Below are 16,599 nucleotides of genomic sequence, written 5' to 3' on the forward strand. Positions count from 1 at the left end.
GAATCTAAGCTTTTGATTACTCGAAGTAGACTGACTTTATATTGGAAATTTGTTATCTATTCCATGACTGATCATTTGGTTTTGTCCAGAGGCCTGGCATAAGATATGAAACGTGCTATTGGCAGACAAATCTCTATGTGTCTCTGCACTTTTTGTATGTCTTGCTAGAAAAAAAAAAAAAAAAAAAAAAAAAAAAAAAAAGCTAGTCATGAATTTGTGCCAATATTTGACTACAACATTTATTGCCCATTTGTTAATAATCATAAAATATAGGAAATATCCATGATGGCCAATCGTAGGGGATAAGTTAAATTATGGTACCTCATATAATGGAATCACCTTCAGTGATTTTAAAATGATGATGTAAAAGAATATTTAATGTGGGAAAATGTTCTTGACATATTAAGGGAGAGAGGGGAAAAGCTTCCTCAAAATAAATCACAGTAGTGTGATCTCATTTAAAAAGTGTTACACATACACGCGCGCACACACACACAGACATTGAATGGTGATACATCATGGATTATTAGCACTTGACATATTTTTGTAATGGGACATGAGTAAAGTTCTGATTTTCTTCTTAAGATTATGAATTTTTCTACAAAAATATGATTACGTTTGCAATGAAGCATTTTGCAAAAGCTATGATAAAAAGAAGAAGAGATAAAATGCCTTCCTCAGTGCCTCTCCTAATCTAGTTCGCGGGACAACACAGGATATTACAGAGTCACCTCCAGATTCCAAATCTCTGCCTTTGTCCTCTCAGGCCCATGCAGACTCCCAGCCAGTTGCTGGGGAGACTATCCGGATCTGAGCGTTTCCTTGCTATTCATTTCTGGCCGCTGTTGTGCTTATACACCTCAGCAGAGGCACAGGTAAAAACCTTTAATCTGATTAAAATTCCCCTCAAGCATATTCCTGGTATTGCTGGTAAGAGGAAGGAGAACGCATTTCAGAAATTAATTTCATCCTCATGTCATCTGAAAGGCCAAAAAAGAGCAACTCCCGCACCCATTTTAAATGCAATTTTGATTGGATTCTTTCTGAATATTTCAGTAGCTTTTGAGAAACAAAACAAAACAGCGTTCCTGAGCGTCCAGCTGCAGCCTCCTGCGAGCACATCATGTTCCGCACGTCTCGCTGGTTCGAGGACGCCTCGTCTGTTGCTATGGAAACAGAGTAGTCAAATTAGACTGCGACTGAGGACTCTCCCGAGTCCCCGAGAACAAATTATTTCCTTCTGTTTGGTTCTATTTGGTTTAAGTAGCGGCGGAGACCCTCGCTTTCTGGATAAACTATTTTCCCGGGCTGGACACTGATAAATGGATGGTTAAAGACAGCAAATAATCCTCAACTCTAGATGTCCTTGTCAGAACGGGCTGCGGGATTGAGTTTTGATGGGTGAATTCTAATGAGAATTAGGGTCTTTGTTTCGCACAAGTGCTTTCAAGAACCGGCCAGCCTTTTCCATAAATGGGATTACATTTATTGTAGCCACTGAATAATAAAATTTTCAGCCGACAGACGCTTCTGTAACTTGCACGCTGCTTGAGGCAAAATCGGTTTCAGAGCGAGCAGCGCGCAACGCTCACGTACATCAGCCTTTATTGGACTACTTTCAAACTTCCAAGTGTTTGTCACATTTCTTGTTTCTTATGTTTTCATTCACGTTCCTGTACTTTAAACATATGAAGTCAAATGTGAATGTAACTCTTGCTTTTATTGGAGTCTAAGAAAAGCCAAGTGATTCTTCTCAAAATGCAGCAACGGGCTGTTACGTGGCACAGGGCCCGGCTAATCAAATCCTATTCAACCACCAATGACCTCATGGTGCTCTGGTTGCCGTTATTCCCTTTTGAGACTCATCACTGGTCCCCCATTTTGTGGCCTGAAGCCAACAATTTTCTAAATCCCTGTGAAGAACAACAGATAAGTAAAGAGGCTCTGAAGATTAGGAGGGAGAGAAAGGGCCATAGGAAACAAACTACCGTGTGGGTAAATCACACCTGCACATCGTAATTCATATTTCCAGAGCGTAAAATATTCTGAAACACCTAAAGAATGTGTGGAAAATAAAAGTTCTTCAAAAACAAATATTCTGCAAAAACTAAAAGCAACCTAAATGTCCATCAAGAGTAGAATGGATATAAAAATTGTGGTCTACAGTGAACTACGACTTAGCAATAAAGATAGAACGACCTACTGGATAAAACGTATACATTATGATGGGCGAGGAAAACAAGGAACAAAAGAACATGCGTTGTATAATTCCATCTACATGAAATTCTTTCTAATCTATAGGGGAAAGAAAAGTAATCAGGCTTGCCTGAAGGGATAGGGGTGAGTTTGGGATACTAGGGAACTTTCTGAGCAAGTCAATAAGCTACATTTGACTGGGGTGATTGTCATGTGAGTGTACACATTTGTCAAGATGCATCAAACTGTTTACATAAAATCTGTGCATTTACATACATAAATTATATCTCAATGAATAAAAAGAATGTATCTTATAGCCTTTGTGGGGTATTCTTTTAAGTGCTTTACATGCAAATATATTTAATCCTCACAAAAATATGAGGGAGAAGTATATTTATTTGCATTTTACACATGGGGAAACTGAGACAGAGTGGTTACATAAATTTCCAAGGTAATGGATCTAGTGACTGGTGGGGCCAAGATTGGAGACCTGGCAGTCCAGCTCCAGAGCTGGGCTTTTGGCTGCTGGAACACATTTCCGTACCTGCTAGAAGTAGCAACCAGCTTGTTCTCTGTTTCCTAGAAGAGCTTTTCCAAATATGATAGCAGAACAATTGCTCATATACACAGAGAGAATTCAGCTACCCTTATTTTTGCATTTATTTTTGTTGGGTATTGGGATACTTCTAATAATTCCATTTAGCTTCAACATAGTCAACACTACTAAACTGTAGGCTTGCATTGCGTATGATCAAGAAGGCCAATCTCCTGAACTTTGTTTGCTATTCATTGTACAACACAGTCGATGTTATAACACAAGCAAAATCATTTACCTGATTTTGCTAAGAGGAACTGGGAAATGTGAAAGTGATTCAGGCATTGGGCTAGAAAGAAGATTCATCCACTCCATTTTGGTATTATAACTTACTGTATTGTTTATCATATATAGAGAAAAATTCACAGGGACATCAAAATATTAACTGTGACCGACTGTAGGAAATGAGATTAAGATGAGAGAAAAATTTTCAATTTCTCAGTTTGCAATGTTTAAGACAAGTATACATTTTTAATGAGATTCTGTAAGTTAGACAGTCAACTGTTCTTGCTTGTGTGAAGGTTAGCTATTTTGCAGTCCTCATTCATTCACTCATTCATTTGTTAAACAAATATTTACTGAATGTCTACTGAATGCCAGGTACTAGGTACTGAAGAGACATAAGAACTAGTATTATAGAGGTTAGATATATGGACAAATAATCATGGAATGAGATAGGCACCCTGCAGTTGAAAGGATTTAGTTTAGACCAAGGAATACTGCCCCAACTCTGTTCTTGTCCATAGTGATCTGTGGATTTGCCAGTTCTGCATGACCAGAAGGTGGAGGGAGAGATGAAGCATTTCTGAACGACCTAAGGTTTTCCTATCCTCTTATTTTATGAATATTATTGGAAGCATGGCCAGTACTTGGAAGAGGTAGGCTTAATTCTTCATGTTAATATGGCTTGTAAGACTTCAGGTTTTTCCTAATTCTAGTTTCTCATGGCAAAGTTGTTGGTTGTCAGTGGCCAGAGGACTAAATTTAAAGGTTGTCATTTGAGTACTTTTCTCTGTTCTGTGGCTATAGGCTATATTCCTAATACCAGCCACTGTCCTTCCATTTTGCAAAATGCATAATGGTTAAGAATGGCTGACTTGATGTAGGTTCACTGTTTAATCTCCAGAGTTTCCTGGAATGAAAATGCAAAGTAGCCCACTAATAACCAGGTTGAAACTACTCATTCTATAACCAATGGTCAGTCACATTGCCTTTGTGATATAAAGGAAAATATCATTGTTATAACAAGGTTGTGTGGTTTTTAGTGCCAGAAAAAGAAAAGTCTACGCTTTTCTTCCTGCTTGAGCTTAAAACAAAATTAAGTAACAGGCTGTGAAGAGCAGCCTTTCTTAGGACCATATGGTTCATTAGCACCACATGGTGTACCTGTACCAGAGATAGTTATTGAGTCCTGCGCTCCTGCCTGTTTAACATGTGCATGATTGCCTCCCCTTGCCCCACACCAGTACAGTCAGGGTAGCTTAATCCTTCCTGGCACACTGTGTCCTTGTTGGCTTATAATACCTTCTTTATAAGCATACTTGATTTTTGGAATTGTTCTGTAACTGGAAATCAGTCTCATTGGACAAGTGCACATCTTAAGCTCTTCGCAGTGCCCTACCAGCCTAATTAAACTACAGAAATATGAAAGTAATCAAGTGGGAACATTTGCAAAATGAATGCCTGTTAGTAATCTGCATAGTTACAGAGACTGTCACTTAGACCTAACTGCTGGGATATGTTGACTTTACCAATGGGGAGAAAAAAAAAAATCAATGTTCCATATCCCATGACTCCAATCTATTTTTGGCTGAGACCCAAAGGCCTCTCCAGGGTCAGAAAATTTGTTTATAACCAGTTGCTGGATTGTCAAGAGAAATATCACTTCTGCCCCCTCCCCTTTTTTGCAAACCAATAGAGAACAACATGAAGAATAAGCAGCAGTAAAGTAAACTTCCATCTTCACTGAAACGAGGAAACACTGATATCTGGAACCATAATACTGTATACAAAAGGGGCTTTCAGGTTAGGGAAGACTACCAGTGGGAAGACACAGAGGCGGCTAGGGGCTTCGGATTTCATGGGTGGACTGCATAACGTAGGAAGTTCTCCCAAGGAGATGTTGCAGCCCTGGCTTGAAGCAAGGTTGGGGAGCACAGACCAAGAGCAACAATCTGTCAGCAGTGAGTGGGCTCAAACAGCTGAAAAACATAGGCATGCCATCTTTGCCCACTATAGGTATGTGGGTGAAGGAGAAACTGGGGAAAACAAGCAGCCTTCTGCTTCTATGTCTGCTAAAGGGAAACAAAAACATCACCATGCACCGGCCGGGCGCCGTTGCTCACGCCTGTAATCCCTGTAATCCCAGCACTTTGGGAGGCCGAGGCGGGCGGATCACGAGGTCAGGAGATCGAGACCATCCTGGATAACACGGTGAAACCCCGTCTCTACTAAAAATACAAAAAATTAGCCTGGCACGGTGGCTGGCGCCTGTAGTCCCAGTTACTCGGGAGGCTGAGGCAGGAGAATGGCCTGAACCTGGGAGGCGCAGCTTGCAGTGAGCCAAGATCGTGCCACTGTACTCCAGCCTGGGTGACAGAGCGAGATTCCGTCTCAAAAAAAAAAAAAAAAAAAAAAGAAAAAAAAATCACCATGCACCAAAAACCTCCATTAGGTTGTTTCACTGGGAGAAGGGCCACCTATAACTTTCACAGGGTATTGGTGAGGTTTCTGGAGGCAACAAGCTCAAGAGGCTTAACCAGCTCATTCTGCTGGTCGTTGGCCTTTACTGTCCTCCAAAATATAGCTCGGGAATAATACCCACTTTCTCAGTTCAAGGATGCACAGTATTAATAAGGAATCAGCGTATGACCTATGTGAACATATTGCATTTATAAAGGAATGTCACACATATACACAGAGGTAGATGAAAAAACACATCAGAAAGGTCACATCAAAGCAGGTAAAAATTAAGACAAGACATTTATCCAAAAACTAACCTGACATCTTATAATACCAGAAATATACACACACTTCAAACCTAGGAAGGCATCCTATGAAGCTGCTCTGACCAATATGGTAGCCACTAATACTTGAAATATGGAGTAATGGAGTGACAAAATTTTAAATTTTAAACTGCTAATCATTTCAGTTATTGGAAAACTTTTAAGCACATTTAGACCAACATGGGTATGTAAATTTACTTTGCAAATTTAGATTTTATGAAATCTAAACATGGGTTAAGTATTATCAGTAAAACTTTAGTGTCTCAACTGAGATATGCAAACCAGACTGAGACTTAGTTTGATAAGAATGAAAAATATCTCACTGAAATAATATCTCCAATGTATTGGGTTAAATATATTAAAATTAATTTTACCTGTTTTTTAGTGTGGCTATGAGATCTTAAATTACATGTGACTTGCATATGTCTATCAGACACCATTGCTATAGAAAAAAAAGCACCAGCATGCAAAGTAAATGTACATGCACTGTCCAAAGTAGGAAAAAGAGAACCCCCAAACCAAAACCTGTAAACAAAGTAAACAAATGTCCACAGAGGAATGGTATAATACATATACATAACATTCTGTAGGGTATGATCAACTAGGACACCAAACATTGAGAATGGGGGGAAAACATGCAAATATGTTTTCCTAAAATTAAGTCTGAAGACTGCAAGGGCACATTGAACTCCAAGGAAAATTGATACAAATAATGATAAATATTTTAGTATATCACACTTCAGGGATAAACAGTCCTCTGGACATTTAGGCTCCTCCTTCACCACCACAAAAAACAAAACACACAAAAAACCACAACTGTTTACACATAGATTTTTCTTTTAAGTTACTCTTGTACACAAACAGAAGGAAAAATAGAAACAAAATAAATTACTTAAGGTATTTCAAAACCTTTTTCACATTCAGTGTCTGTTTCTTGACTTGGTAATTGACGTTTGTGTTTTCTCACAGCATGTGGTCTTTATGCTATTAAGAGCAGTGGTGACGGGCATTTCATTAAAGAGCACACCACCATTGTCTCTGGAATTTCTGACCCCCATTCTTCAAGTTTGATACTGATGCCTTCCTGGCCAGTGAAATTATCAATGCAAGGTTTTCAGAGCTCAACCAGGACTTTTTTTCCTCAACTGCTTCTTACATGGCTTTTGACTGAAGAGTAACTGCTTTGTCACCAGGAATACATTACCAAATGTGCACATGAATAGGCCTACCATTACAGCCTACAACAGGATGGCTCCTTGAAGGGAGACAAGGATGTCATATACCCTTGTGTTGTATCATATTACTTCTGCAAAATATTCACTATCCCTCCCTATGACAGAAGAATTTAACTGTGGTGACTGACATCGTGCCTGTCACAGGACTTGTTTTGGCTAATGGAATGTCATGGAAATAAAGGGTATCATTTCCTAGCAGAAGATGAAAGAGCCATCACGTGGTTCCCACCTTTCTTTTCCCTCTTAAGACCAAAACGCCCCCGCTTAGAGGCTGCTCCTTTAGACTGGGTCCTGAAGCAATATGCATTACAATCAACATGGATCGTTACAAACATGTGAGTGAAAAATAAATCTGTAAGCCACTGAGGTTTTTAGGGTTGTTTGCTAGTGCAGCGTAACTTATGCTTACACTGACTGATAGAACTCTTAAGCAGAATAGATTTAAACCCTGGTTTTGGTATGGTCCACGTGTTCTCCTCAAGGATTCTTGATTTCTGGAGGACTTCCTGAGGGTAGTCAATGAGTTGGTGATTGATGACTAGTTTCCCCTTATGTGAGATTCAAGTTCAGGCTATTTCAGGTAAGCCAAGGTGTATGCAGAGTGACCTCACCTGAGATGTGCTTAAGCTGAGTCACCCTGAACTAGTTGGTGGACACTAAGTGGGTGTGGGTGAGTCACAGCCCAGTTGTTGGGAGCTGCCATTGATAGCTGTATTCTGGTGAAATGCCTTGGAAACATTAAAGTCAGAAAATACCATTGAGACTGGAAACCACACCACCTCACTTCGGGACATCAGAGTTCTCCGTGGGGAAGGGGCTGGTGGGGAGTGAAGGGGAGGAGGAAGATGTTGTAGCTCTGAAGGGCCACTCTTGTTTTTCTTCATTCCTTGCCATTAAAGCTGATTCCATGATGGAAATATCAATCTGTGGGCAGTAGTTTTTTTTTTTCTCTCCAAAGTAGAAAATTCAGCATCTGTACTTAAGAGTTCCACTGGAGAAGTGGCTGACCTCAAAATGTATTAGGGATCCAACTGCAGTTAAAGGTTGATGGATTCAACAATGTGCAGCAGCCCTTCAAAGAATACAGGCTGTGGTTTCCTCCTGGGATGACTTCACCAGGACCCTTGGCAACAGTGCTGGTGGAAAGTGGAAACGAACAGTTACATGAGCCATAGATGGCAGAAACAGTAGGTGAGCAGACAGTGACATTAAAAATAGTTCAGGGCAGGAAGCTGATTTTCTCGCTCACATTCTGGTTAGGGTGGACTAAAGGACAGAGGCACTGGGGAATTCATTTTGGCTCCTAAATTCTGGGTGTCCTCAAGAACTTTCCCTGTTTGCTCCATAACAAGCAAAGATAGCATAGAATCAATCGTTATAAAACACTTGCACATTAAGGATGGCATCTTGGGTGGGAACACTGATTTTGCAAACAAACTGTCCGGGGTAGGGGTGGCTGCCACGGGTCACTGGTGGTTTCTTGTTCACCATAGACGATCGTCATGTCTGGACAGTCCGGATCCCCTTGAAGGGGAGCCAGCAGAAGGCGGCAGTTAAGGGCATAGGCTTAGCAGGCAGATAGACCTGAATTTTGTATCTCACTTGTGTTTGTGCTAATTTTGCTGGAGTAGGCATAGCTTCCCTAAGCCTTAATTTTAAGGAATGCAAAAAAAAAAAAAAACAAAAAACAAAAAAACAGAGCGAGAGATAGTTCCCAACGTACACAGTGGTTGCAAAGTTTAAGTGAGCTAATTCATACAAAGTGCCTAACACACAGCTGGGTGCATATTAAATGCTTGAGTAGCACTAGCTAGTGTTATAGTTGCTGGTCTTATCTGAGGAAAGTCAAAGTGAAAGGTAGTTAGAATCACTGCGTAAGTTCTTACTTTTTTTTTTTTTTTTTTGAGATGGAGTCTCGCTCTGTCGCCAGGTTGGAGTGCAGTGGCACGATCTGGGCCCACTGCAACCTCCGCCTCCCGGGTTCAAGCGATTCTCCTACCTCAGCCTCTTGAGTAGCTGGGACTACAGGCGCCCACCACCACGCCCGGCTAATTTTTTGTATTTTTAGTAGAGACGGGGTTTCACCGTGTTGGCCAGGATGGTCTGAAACTCCAGACCTCATGATCCGCCTGCCTCGGCCTCCCAAAGTGCTGGGATTACAGGCGTCAGCCACTGCGCCTGGCCCCTTTTAAATAGAGTTATAAAGTTATAAAATTAAGTGGATGGGGTATTTAGGTCTGATTTGATTATTAATAATGAAGTATAAAGAAATTATAATCAAGAATACAATACCTGTTCAACAGACTTTGGCAACAAGATATCACCTTGGTTGTGTTTCCAGGGAAACTGGAGTTGAAGGCATTCTCTAAAACCTGATGGCAGTTGATGTCCACAGGAGTGCTGGAGAGTATGCCTAGAAGCAGAACAGAGTCCCATTTATTTTATTATTTGTTGATTTTTTAGTTTTATTTATGTATTTGTATATTTATTTATTTATTTTGAGACAGAGCCTTATTTTGCCCAGGCTGGAGTGCAGTGGCATGATCTCAACTCACTGCAACCTCCGCTTCCCGGGTTCAAGCGATTCAAGTGCTTCAGCCTCCAAAGTAGCTGGGATTACAGGTGTGCGCCCAACTATTTTTTGTATTTTTAGTAGAGAGGCAGTTTCACCATGTTGGTCAGGCTGGACTCAAACTCCTTACATCAGGTGGCCCACCCACCTTGGTCTCCCAATGTGCTGGGATTACAGGTGTGAGCCACTGCACCTGGCCCCATTTATTTTATTAATTAAAGAAGTCACTGAACCCTCATTCTGTTCTTAGCTTCTCTACCACACTGCACACCTTTAACTTTACAATATGCCGAAGGACAGCTCTGACTCTCAGCTTTCTGTGGTGGTGTGTGCTGCACGTGCAAGCTGGAGGCCCTGCCTGTCCTGAAAGCTGCCATTCATCCTGTAGGCACCAGGACACAAAGGACCGGGTGTAGTACCTGCGATGCAGGCTGTCATGAAGCAGGCCACGGTCCCCGCGATCAGAGCTCTCACTGCTCCCGAGGCGATGTCACGCTTTCTGGAAGGGGCCATGGATGCTGGGAAACATGGAAGGAGGGATGTGAGATCATTGTTGAAGTATTGATTAAAACCCTTAGCCTCTGAACATTGTTCTGGGGCTGGGCTCAGGTCAGCGGGCTTTTTTTTTTTTTTTAACTTGGAAATTCAAGATTCAAGAACTTAGTAATAAACTCCACATACAGAGAAATTCTCTGCTGTGGGAAGAAGGGAAGAGGCTTGTTTGCCAAAAGGCTCAAAGGCTTTCATTCTCCACAGAAGAAACACCTCCTATGTTTCATCCAAAGGGCTGTTCATTGAAGGCATGGCAAGGCAAATGAGTGGCAGGAGGGATGACTAAGGAGATGATGTATAACTCAACGGTCACCATCTACTTCTATGCCCATGGCAGACACCACTAAGAAATCACAGCCTTCTCCCACTGGACTTCCGATGGCTCTCAGAATCCTTCTCAGGTGCCCATCATAAATCTATTGGCATCGGCCTGCAAGGTGAAGCCTAAGGTCACCCGTGGGCTGGGAGAAGCACCTGTATGTTTGAGAAAATTCTTTCTGGGGTCAGCTTGGATGTGCATGGGAAAACTATATTGCAGAGTAGAGATTAAAAAAAAAAAAAAAAAAAAAATGGACCCCAGAGGACTCATGACTGTTGAAAAGGCCTTTTTCTTTTCCTGACATGAATAACATTACAGAGCAAAATGGAGATCCAAGTATGTCTATGTCACATCTGTGTTGTTGAAGAATGTTCTTTTCACTTACTGAGTCCGCCGATCACAATTCCTAGGGACCCAATATTGGCAAAACCACAGAGAGCATAAGTGGCGATTATCTCAGAACGAATCTGTAAGCAAGCATAAACACATATGTATACACAATCTGATCTGGCTCAATAAATCTGACATCCAACTGGGCTTCATTTTGACCATAAATTCAATATTGACAAATAAATGCACAGTCCATGGTATCAAATGCCCATTACTTCCTAGATCCCTTTTACCATCTCCACTTGAATTTTGTGGGAAAATGGAAGGGGACTGTGTGGACTCAGTGACTCTCTACAAAAGGCTTACAATTGGTAGCCTTGGCTTCTACAAATGCTGCTTCCTGGTCAATAATGCCTTCTAATATTCCATAGACCTGGCCATCTGCTACAGTGTGCCAGGGTCAGGACTAGTTGCTGGAGATACAAAATTGGTCCCAGAAAATATTCACATTACATTTACTTGAAAAAGGACTTATTCAGATTATATAAAGAACTGTTATAACTCAATAAGATGATAAACAGCCAAGGAAAAATGAATAGAGATTTGGATACTTCACAAAAGCTCTGCAAATAACCAAAAAGTACATGAAAAGATGTTCAACACCATTGATCACCAGAGAAATGCAAAATAAAGCCACAATGAGATACTACTATACCTCCACTAAAGTAAAAAAACTGACAATACAAAGTGTTGACAAGGATGTGAAGTGACTAGAACTCTTAGATATTGCTGGTGGGAATGTAAAATGACACAGTCTGTTTGTGAAACAGTATGGAAGTTTCTTCTTAACATGTGCTGCCTGAATGACCCAGCAATTTTTCTAGGAGAAACAAAAACACTCACCACAAAAAGATTGTACATAAATACTTATGGCAGCTTTATTAAATAGCCTCATGCTGGCAACAACTTTAATGTCATTCAGCAGGCAAATGGATAAACAATTGTGGATACCCATAAAATGAAATGCTGCTTTGCAATAAAAAGGAAATACATCCAACAACATGAAAGCTAAGTGAGCACATGTATATGAAATTCTAGGGCTGGGTGCAGTGGCTCATGCCTGTAATCCCAGCACTTTGGGAAGTTGATGTGGGTAGATCACTTGAGGTCAGGAGTTCAAGACCATCCTGGCCAACATGGTGAAACTCTGCCTCTACTAAAAATAAATAAATTAAAAAATAAATTATCCAAGCATGATGGTGTGTGCCTGTAATCCCAGCTACTTGGGAGGCTGAGCCAGGAGAATCGCTGGAACCCAGGAGGCAGAGGTTGCAGTGAGCTGAGATTGCACCATTGCACTATAGCCTGGGCAACAGAGTGAGACTCCATCTCAAATAATAATAATAATAATACTAAATCCTAGAATATGTAAAAATAATTTACAGTGAAAGAATGGATATTGGTTGCCTGGGACTAGGTCTTTGGGTGGGGATGGGAGTGGAGTTGGTGACTACAAATGGCCATGAGGAAAACTTTTTTTTTTTTTTTAAAGGTGTGATGGAGATACTCTATATGTTGAATATGGTTGTGGTTACTTACACAGGTGACATCAAAACTGAGCCCTTAATTTGGTATTTAAGTTATAATTCAGTGAAAAGGATATAATTTAAAAATAATTATGTTAATAAAAAGGAAATTCTCAGCTATCACAGGAGCTTCCTGATAGTCTGGCCATGGTATGTGTACTGCAGCTCTGACCACTCCATGGGAATGTCAGGACACCCAGCTGGAAGTAGGAGAAGGAACATACCTTTCACGGGGCAGTCAGAGGATGGAAGATGAATTCATGAAAGCATGTGACTCAAGAGATACTGCTTAGGCCAGACAATTTTTTATTTTATTTATTTATTTATTTATTAATTTTTTTGAGACGGAGTCTCGCTCTGTCGCCTGGGCTGGAGTGCAGTGGCCGGATCTCAGCTCACTGCAAGCTCTGCCTCCCGGGTTTTCGCCATTCTCCTGCCTCAGCCTCCCGAGTAGCTGGGACTACAGGCGCCCGCCACCTCGCCCAGCTAGTCTTTTGTATTTTTTAGTAGAGATGGGGTTTCACCGTGTTAGCCAGGATGGTCTTGAACTCCTGACTCGTGATCCTCCCATCTCGGCCTCCCAAAGTGCTGGGATTACAGGCTTGAGCCACCGCGCCCAGCCAGGCCAGACAATTTTTTCTCAGTTTGAGGACTGATTCAAACTGAGGCTCAGAAGATCCCGTCTACTCTATTGTTCCCCAGAGGCACACCCAGTCTGACAAAGGTACCCACGTGACTAAAGCAATAATTTTCCAATATCCTCAAAACTCTTATGATTTTGTTCAAAGAATAAACCGAGCAATACTACACTCATTCAAGACTCAAGTGGCCATGGTAAGATTTTTGTTGATTCCAAGGCCTCTCTTCTCTCTCATGGTTTCTGAGAGCTCTCCTTTGTTGATATTTTCCATCAGCGTGCATATAGCCAGCAGGAAAAAAACATATTTCAAGTAGGTATGCAGTCCACCGTTCCTAGAAGAGCTGTCCTTGTTCCCCACTTTTTTCTAGTGCTTTTCATTTAGTTCAGCTGGCTTCAAAACCAGGCATGCTTATTAAGAGATTGTGGGGAGAAAGATAAGGGGCTTGAAACTCCTCTTTCCCCTTTCCTGGGATAAGTGGGAAGGGGGCACACAGATGTGGCCATGATGGGTTTTAGAAGAGGAAAAGGAGGCTGGGATAATTCCACGCTGACTTTGCCCACAAATGTGCAAGATGATGTGATGAAAAGAGATGCACTGTACTAGGAAAATATTAATAACACACCTTACAGCTCTCCTTGTGTCTGCACAGGATGCCATACGTACAGGATGGTCATTATAGCACTATCTCTGATAGTAAAAAAAACAGATAACTGCTTATCAGAATGGGACTAGTTAAGATGAATTATGGTGTGCAATACAATAGAATACTATGTCACAGGCGCTGATACGGAAAGGTACCTGAGACACGTTATTAAGTGCAAAGGAAAGGTTAAAAACAGTGAGTATATGTTACAGGGAGAAGAGCTCCAGAGAAAGAAGAAGATTGCCTTACTTTTTCCTTTATCTTTTTTTGGACCTTTTGAATTCTATACTAGGGTATGTGTTACATGTAAACAAATGAATAAAAACAGACAAAGTATTATCTTTAGGAAAGAGAAAGTGATGGAATAAAGGGCTCATCCTAGGGGCATGGAGCATAGTATTCTCCCTCCTATCTCAGATGGAGGTCAGCATGGGCATAATTCAGTGGATATCACTGGTGTTTTGCCTCACGGACCCACATGGTACGTTCTGTTCTGTGGCACCTTTTCGAGGAGACTGTTGGGACGCCCTCCTCCACTTCTAGGTTGTGAGCAAAAATTGCTGAAACTCATCTGCATTTTGTTGATTGCAAATCAGAAATTTGGAGAAACAAAATGCCTTTCCCATTGTGACTCAACAATAGCAGAGGCCACTGAGCTCCTGTTTCCAAATGTTCTCTCTGTGCCTGCCTTTGGTTGGGCTCACCCCTAAACTCAATCAGCTCTACTGTTCTGTCACTACCCTCACAATAACCTTTCCACACAACTGCTTCGTGCTGCCAGAGCACAGAGCCCGGCCTGCTCCTTAACAAAACGATTCTTTCCTGGCAACTGGCAACTGGGGATAGAAAACATTTCACTTAATTTAGCCTATTGTTTACTTTTGGCAAGGAAACAAACTGGTTTTGGTGGCATCTAAACAATGAGAATAATTGGCCAAGCTTTACTGGGAGGTTAGTTGAAGAATGAACATGTGAGGACGGGGAAATCTGCAGAGCCCCCGCTCATGTCAGAGGTGTGGGTCAAAATGCCCTAGCTGTAAAATATAAATCAGTGCTCTCCCAGGAGTGGGCTTTTACACTGGTGTGCTATGTGGGAGTAAATCTGCAGGCTTGTTCTTTGGGAGGCCGGGAAGGATGGTAGTGTTGTTTGTGGGGGAGCAGACTCAGAACCTTAGGCAGGCTACTTTTCCTCCCCTTTCATTTTTAAACCAAGTACATGCCTGGAACATTAATTCCAAATGGATTGTCTCAGTGAGTACTAGGGGTGCTCAGGAATGTTAACCATTTCCTTAAGAGTTTCCATGAGTGACAATTCTGTTCTCCGGGGGAGAAAGTTGCAAACTCAACTACAAACATGACCTCAGCTGAGTTCCTCATCCCACCAAAGGCCAGGCAGATGTGAATGTCTCCTTGCAGGCTATTGACCTGAAGTCCTGACGTAATTATGGGTGCTTGTCTCAAGGCTTTCGGATCACAGACTCTGAGTCTTTTCTCTCCCTGATCCACGTGGAGAGCAGTGATGATGCTACACTCTCTCTCAAGGATGTCCAGGCATGATGTTACTTTTAGACGGTTTCTCAGAGCTCACAGAATCCATTAAGTTCAAAGGGAGAGGTCTTTATGATCACGAGACTGTCAACCACTAGACTATGAGGGCAGAGGCCCCATGACTTGCTGAATGCTATGGCCTCAGTACTCAGCACATTGCACATAAAAGGCATTCAACAAATTTTGGTTGATTGATTGCAGTCCCAGCTCATGTGACTCTGGGTCTGTGTCCACAGTCCTCAAAAGTAAATGATCACAATGGCAATGATTAGCTGTGTCTACACACTCATACACACACACTCTCTCTGACTAATTCACCATAACTGAAAATTAGGAAATTCTATGTATGTTATGAGCTCCATGAGCCATAGATTTTAGGTTGTTTTGCCCTCTGATCTATCCCAGGTGCCTGGCATAGTGCTTGACGCACAGAGGCATAAGTAATAGATGAATGCAGGTATGTGATGAAGAAATGTACCGAGAAATTAAAATGGTTACTCACTGATATATATTGCTGCACACCATTCACAAATTTGGGTCCACCTTCTTTCCTCAAGTGGATCCATTTTGAGAGGTGCTCGTAAGCCACAAATTCATTGAAGAAGGTCTTATAACCTATGAGTCTGGCAACCATAAAGCTGTCCTGCCATTCCACTCCCATTATGAAGGAAAAGGGCATGAAGATGTAGGAGCAGATTAGCTACAGAAACCAAAAGTAGACACTTGATTAGAATAGTGATTTGCTTTCAGTTCTGCCTCCTCGGTGATAACACTGTTCCTGATCCCTCTGCCTCCTTTAGGCACAGAAATTCCTTCTTCCCTTGCCCATTTTTACCCATCAGGAATCAGAGCTAGAAATCGGTCATTTGAAGTAAGCTGGATTCTTGGGGAAGGGGCCAGGAGAGACTGACGGTCGTTGCAGGGAAGGAGGGTGATAGGAGACAGACAAAAGGTGGGTGGGAAGTTGGGGGATGCATGAGAAGCTTCTACAGCATGGAAGAGTCCACTAGGTTGTTAGGGTGGGCTGTTTACAAACCTATTTTATTTTTAAACAAAGATAGGCAGAAACAAAACAGAGGGCAGGGGTGTGATATGATTATACCTCAAAACTCAGCTGTGGGTAGTCAAACATGTTTCCAAACCAGGACAGGGCTGAATTCATAAAAGACAGCAGGGCCAGGAAGGCAATCAGATTCACAGCAATGTTGGCCACCAGGGAGATGGAGGAGGAAGCTCCTTGTGTTGCAGCTTCTAGAAGATTCCCTGAATCGCTTTATCAAGAAATAGCAATTCTAGAATTACCAAGGAGTTGTTAGGGGATGGACACCATTGGTGCAGAAGTAGCATAATCAGAGCTTAGACAAGAGACAAACTATC

The 16,599-nt window shown here is 41.7% G+C and overlaps 1 protein-coding gene across 3 annotated transcripts in view; it reads right to left on the reverse strand.

The window, feature by feature from the left end:
• Positions 1–7,122: 7,122 nt before the first annotated feature.
• SLC28A3 (solute carrier family 28 member 3) overlaps positions 7,123–16,599 on the reverse strand; it is a 97,147-nt gene continuing 87,670 nt past the window's right edge. For all 3 annotated transcript variants that reach the window (XM_023196409.2, XM_023196408.2, XM_023196410.2), the window contains 6 exons: positions 16,325–16,493; positions 15,725–15,922; positions 10,860–10,941; positions 10,023–10,121; positions 9,324–9,444; positions 7,123–8,167 (listed from right to left, as the gene is read on the reverse strand). In XM_023196409.2, the coding sequence (XP_023052177.1) occupies positions 8,041–8,167; positions 9,324–9,444; positions 10,023–10,121; positions 10,860–10,941; positions 15,725–15,922; positions 16,325–16,493 (796 nt within the window). In that variant the 3' untranslated portion in view covers positions 7,123–8,040. The remainder of the gene's footprint in view (positions 8,168–9,323; positions 9,445–10,022; positions 10,122–10,859; positions 10,942–15,724; positions 15,923–16,324; positions 16,494–16,599) is intronic.

The sequence above is a fragment of the Piliocolobus tephrosceles genome, chromosome 14 (genome assembly GCF_002776525.5).
Source record: "Piliocolobus tephrosceles isolate RC106 chromosome 14, ASM277652v3, whole genome shotgun sequence".
Taxonomy (NCBI): Eukaryota; Metazoa; Chordata; class Mammalia; order Primates; family Cercopithecidae; genus Piliocolobus; species Piliocolobus tephrosceles.